This window comes from Fringilla coelebs (genome assembly GCF_963513975.1).
Source record: "Fringilla coelebs genome assembly, chromosome: 2".
In the NCBI taxonomy this organism is placed as follows: domain Eukaryota; kingdom Metazoa; phylum Chordata; class Aves; order Passeriformes; family Fringillidae; genus Fringilla; species Fringilla coelebs.
Window position 1 is genome coordinate 80,019,587 of NC_140029.1, and position 6,000 is coordinate 80,025,586.

The 6,000-nt window shown below is 43.4% G+C and overlaps 1 protein-coding gene across 6 annotated transcripts in view; it reads right to left on the reverse strand.

Annotated features, from left to right (window-relative positions):
• The window catches only part of CEP295 (centrosomal protein 295), a 42,721-nt gene extending 37,671 nt beyond the window's left edge, over positions 1 to 5,050 (reverse strand). For all 6 annotated transcript variants that reach the window (XM_084226443.1, XM_084226441.1, XM_084226439.1 and 3 more), the window contains exons 1-4: positions 4,998 to 5,050; positions 3,537 to 3,670; positions 2,596 to 2,796; positions 679 to 803 (exon numbers count right to left, since the gene is read on the reverse strand). In XM_084226443.1, the coding sequence (XP_084082569.1) occupies positions 679 to 803; positions 2,596 to 2,796; positions 3,537 to 3,644 (434 nt within the window). In that variant the 5' untranslated portion in view covers positions 3,645 to 3,670; positions 4,998 to 5,050. The remainder of the gene's footprint in view (positions 1 to 678; positions 804 to 2,595; positions 2,797 to 3,536; positions 3,671 to 4,997) is intronic.
• Positions 5,051 to 6,000: the final 950 nt, after the last annotated feature.

Here is a 6,000-nt window from a genome sequence, read left to right on the forward strand (position 1 = left end):
CAGATTCCTAAGTACCTGCACTGAATGGCTGGGCTACAGGAATGGGGAAGCATATTAAAAAGACAACAGAACTTGGGCTGGAAGGCAGCATTAAAAATTACCTTCTTCAAGTTATGCAAAAACGTTCATATATACAAGCATCCTAGAAGCAACGCAAAATCTCTGCTTTCGACCTAAGTTTCCAGAAAGCATTGGGCACTTTAACACACTTTAATTGCTTGAGTGTAGATACAGTTAACTACTTAATTTACAGGTCTTAGCCCTACTCAAGCACAACTATGCCCAAGAGGACACAGACCATATTCCATATCAGTTCAAGTTTGGTCCAATCTGCTTAATAAAAAAAAACTGAAGGAGGAAAACCATGACAAATGCACTAGGTCCTTTTTTCAGGTGGTTAACTCTCCATCGGGAACTGGCCTGACATTTCATTTCATATGTCACTGAACTAACTCCTGGAGAATCTATAAGGCCAGCCTGAATATCTGACATTCTTGTCTTGGTTTTAAAGATACAGTTTTTATCAAAAGCCACAAGCTTTGTCCATGAGCATTAATTTTCTAACCCATAACATTTCAAGACTGAAAAAGCTCCAAGCAAGAAGCATCAACATTTTTGCATTTCACCTTGTGACACTGTAAAGGTCATTCTTAATAAAACAAAATAACTATTGCATACCTGGCTTGCTCACGAAGTAATTTTTCTTTTTGGTGCTTCTGCTCTATCAGAGCTTTTCTATGTCTTGTCTCTGCTCTTTGTTTCCTTTCCTCTGCTTGCTTCGCCAGAGCTTCTAAGTCAGGTTCCTTAACATTAAAATATTGTCATCACTTAATACAGAATTTTACTCAAATCTCATATCATCAGTATGATATTTCAAATTAGATACTGCTGGTAAGAAGCACAACCACAAAACTACCTTCTAATGTATTAAGGTTAAAATACTCTAATAACTTTTCCTTCTCTGCCATCTTTATTTTCTTCTTCTCCAACAACAACAGCAGTGAACCTGCCACATCCCTCAGCCAATTTAACCAAATATTGATGTAGAAATCCTAGCTGCTTCTATATCAGTTTGAAGAGATAATTAAACACAGTTATTTAAACAGCCTGTAGCAAATGCAGACTAAACTATGTAGAAGAAGAGTGTTACTATCCTTCAGTCATCAACAGAGACATTTATTATTAGTTCTCTGTTCCTACAACACTTGTTCCACTGTTTTTTGCTAACTCACCTATCCTAGCATTGAAAAGGACTTTATAAAGAAAAGACATGGATAAATGGAAAAGCATAATGCTATTTTACTTGGGTTTAAACATCCTGACTAATTCAGGAAGTAAGCTACTTTGCAAAATCCATGTAAGAAGTCTTTGGCTGATTTCTGTAAATCTGATTCAGAGTCAAACCTATACAAAAATTCTACCCAGCAATCTCAATGGTCTCTCAAGCAGAGCCGACACAAGTTGCAGGATTTTAGAGAAAGTGAAACCAGTTTATAGGTGCAGAATTAAAAAGCGACACCCATTTGCAGTCCAGGCAAAGGTCTCTGAAGTCCTTGCCAAGGCTTTCCATGTCACTGGAGCACTGAAGGGAAAAAAATGTTAAGTGGATTTTCTTAACCATAGAAAAGATCCATGGTGGAGAAAAAATTACTGTATTACTGGCATAAATAAGATACTGAGTAATTATGTACAATTTAGTGAAGTAGAAACGTACATGATCATACAAGCTAATACAATCAAAGTAACTTTAAAGTCTGCCCAGCAAAAGCCTTCACAGATATGCCCATAGACTATCTTGTGGGAAGATACCTGCAAAAAAGTACATAACCACTTCTAAAAAGCTTCCATGCTTAAAAAAGTTGTCTATTTAGATATCAGGACTTCAAAATCAGGAATGTCAAAGGGAAAACCAAACAAACAGCAATTTTGGTATTTCTAAAACACTGAAATTGGCTCTGACAATATCTGCTGGTATTGGCTGGAATAGAAATTACTTTCTTCACAGTGGCTGGTATGAGGCTGTGCTTTGGATTTGTGCTGAACACAGGGTCGATAATATAGAAATGTTTCTGTTATTGCTGAGCAGGGCTCACACAGAGCCAAGGCCTTTTCTGCTCTTTGTGCTGCCACACTGGTGAGAGAGTGAGGGGCACAGGGGAGGCTGGGAGGAGACACAGCCAGGACAGGTGAGCCCAACTGACCAAAGGGATATTCCAGACCATCTGACAGCATGCTCAGTACATACGGGGGGGGGGGGGGGGGGGGGTGTGAAGGAGGAAGGGGGAGATGTTTGGAGTGATGGTTTGTCTTCCTCAAGTAACCATTACACATGATGGGTCCCTGCTGTCCTGGAGATGGCTGAACACCTGCCTGCCCCCATGGGAAGATGTGAATGAATTCCTCATTTTGCTTTGCTCTGTGTGTGGCTTTTGCTTTCCCTATTGAACTGTCTATATCTCAATCCATGAGTTTTCTGGGTTTTACCCTTCTGATGCTCTCTCTGATCCCATTGGTGAGGGAGTGAGCAAGGAGCTTCCTGGTGCCTGGCTGCTGGCTGGGGTGAAACCATGACACAATCATATTAAGGTCACTTACGTTTTCCTTGGCCTGACGGTGACCCTCCCCAATCGCTCTTAAGCTTGATAGATACAGTTCTTCCAGGGCTTTCATCTTCTCATCCTGTGCCTTCTGCCATTCAGCTCTCAGTGCCTCCTCTAACTGATGCAGTTGTTCTTCCCTCCTCTGCTTTACCTTCTGCCTTATCTGGTAGGAGATATACTTCTGCTGCTCTCTGACCTGTAGAAATAGCATTTATGTTTATCAGCAATTCAAGAAAAGCATAATATTTTTATAGCAAGACTTTCCACAACACAGTTTACCCTCCTTCCATCTTATCTACTACTCCATTCACAATCTGTCCAGAAAATATTTTCAAGTTGCTGTTACCTTTTTCCAAAAATCAGTATCTAAAATAATAAATTCAATCTTAACTAAACCCTTTGGTTAAAGTCCAAAAAATGACATACAAGTGACAAACCACAAGCACTGCTTGGAATATCTTTCCCTCCAAAAATACAACACAATAACCTATGAAAGGCTCCTATTACAATTCAAGACTTAAAAAAATCAACTATACCAAAAACTTAGTAAACATAGTTTATTATTTTCCACTTTGTATTACTTAGTAAACATACTTTATTATTTTCCACTTTGTATTTTAGGCTTTTTTTTTTTTTTACAGAAAATGTTGTCAAGCACTGGAACAAACTGCCCAGGGAAGTGGTTGAGTCACCATCCTTGAAAAGTTCAAAAGACATGTAGATGTGGCACTTAGGACATGATTTAGTGGTGGAATTGGCAGTGCTGGATTGATAGCTGGATGATCTCAAGGGTCTTTTCCAACATAAAAATTTTCACCATTCTACAATACTATCACCTTGAAATTTAGCTTACAAAATAATCTTTTCAGTTACTTTTCCTAAATTATTTGTTACATCATCAAATGAAATACAACACATGGAAAAATACAGGCATACCTGTTGTAACCTTAGTTTTCTTCTTCTTTCATATTCTTCTTTCAGAAACATGGCTTCTTCATTAGGACTAAGTCTCAATGTCCCAGCTGTTGCAAGTTTCCTCTTCATCTTTGGATATGCTGAATAATCAACTTCTGTGAGAAAAATGCAAAGAAAAAGAGAAATTGTGCATAAATGACACTGGCAAAACAGCTATACAAACACCTTGAAGTTTGCCCTGTCTGTAGCAGTGACTATTCTGGGATATTAGGAGACTCTGGGGTGCTGTTCTCCCCAGCACAGCAGAGAAAAGAGGCTGGAATGAAGGCACTTCTCCTTTACAAACAGGAATACTGCCATAATGTTGTAACCCTATCATGGTATCTGCATGTGAGAGCTACAACTGTTCACATCTGTCCCAGCTGAAGGCTGGACTTCGTCTCAGAAGTCTGTTCCAACCCCACAGTAAAGCAGGCTGGTCACTCAGGTGATTTGTACTGAAATATTCTCAAAACTGTTGTAGAGAAGATGTAAGATACAACAGCAATTCTGTTGGTGTTTTTGGCTGCACTCCAAGGTTTTCTGCCGTACAGACTGTGCAACTCCAGCAACAGCCTGCGTACTAAGCACCTCACTGGAAAGCTGAAACTGCTCTCTAACGATTTTTTATTCAAGTTTTCCTAAGAAGACAAGTTCAAATTACATTTCCCTCAAGATTTTGCTGTGAAAGTCTAAGTCCCTGCCCCCAAATCAAGTAAGATTTTTACTGGATCTTTAAATATTTATAAGCCTGAAAATATTCGCACAAAACAAGCAAAAAGACTTTCAAAAGCCAATTCTAAAAAATCTAGTGAGCAGTTCACATAAGACTAAGAGTTTAACCAACACGACACACCAGGAGACAATTCTTTTCAGCATCATATACACTGATCTTGGTATATTTAGACACAGTATCACAGATAAAGTAGCAACACTGTAAAGAAATCAGGTGAAGCGTAAAGCCGAAGATCCGCGACACATTTTCGGTAAAGGACTATTAAAGCAACGAATCTGAAGCTCTTTACAGCATAAAGAAGGACAGTGGCATCCTGGATCCTGCCAGCATTCCCTCACTACAGAAGCTTGTCACGGCACAAAATTAAGCAGCAAATTACTACGTTCTCTCTCGCACACGCACAAACACACACACATACATTCCTAAAAAGGGAAAAATGTTGAGGATGACCAATGCAAAGCCTGGATCCAAAGGATAAGAGCAGAGGCAGAGATTGCGAACGCCGCGCTTGCCCGGGCTCAGCCACAGCACAACGCGGGCGGTGCGGGCCGGAGCGGACCTCGCCGGGCCGCTCCCGCCAGTCACCGGGAGACCCCGCTGGGGCCGCATCTGGGTCCTCCCGAGCTGAGGAGGGAGAGCGCAGAGGGAAGAGAAAGTAAACCAGGGAAAGGGAAGGGGAGAAGAGAGCAGAGCCGCCCCTCACGCACCCGCCGACACCGCCTGGGCCCCGCCGGTCGCTGAGGCGCCAACGGCCGCCACCCCCGCCACGTGACCGCGCGCCCCCAATGAGCCGCCAATAGCGCATGCGCCACTGCCCGCCCGGCTGCTCTAGCCCCGCCCCCGTCTCGCGGTGGCCAATTGGGACTCGGGACGGCGGCGGAGGGCGCGCGCGCCCAATATAAAAGCGGCGCTTGGGTGGGAAGAAGGCATTTACCCCGCAAGGCGGCTCTGGAGGTTTGTTCGTGCCGGTCAGCCTCTGCCACACGGCCCACGCGAGTGCGGGCAGTGCCTTGCTCGCCTAACGCGGCAGCCTCAGCGCGCACGTGGAGAAATATATGCAGGGGAGGGGTTCGTCACCACGGCGCCCTCCCAACACCGCCCTGAGAGCCCGCAGTTGGAGTTTCCAAGTGCTCGAGTGGGAGGGGCGCTCACTGGCCGAGCTTGAAATGCTAACAGAGCGGAATAAAACGGAATCCTGCTAGTTCTGCCTCGCTAGTGTTACTTCTATGCAGTTTCCCCGTTCAGAGCTGGGGACCTCAAAGATGATTTATTTCCAGCCCATTCAGGCTATGGCAGTGCCTTGTATGTGTAGTGCTGCTCTGCCTGTCTTCTAGGCTCGCTCATGGCTTCTGCAACGGGCACGTCTGTGCCGCTGCCTCAGCCTTGTAGCTAAATGTTATAAATGATCAAATCGGCAGCCAAATTATAAAAAAAGAATTGCAAAGATTTATTAGATCAATGACAAAATAGAATTTAGAAAAACCCACTACAGCCAAGGCAGCGTCAATTCTGGTATTTGGCGCTGAGGGAACCCAGTTCTGACTGACAGAGTGCCAGCGTATCCTCAGTGGTTCACCCCGACTGTCTCATACAGCCAGCTTATATCCCGTTTATTCTGCCTGGGGCAGAAATGACAGAAGGTTCTTTTGTGTCCCTTCACATGTAGAACTGGGACCACACAGATACAAAGCTAGTCCAGGTGTCCGGATG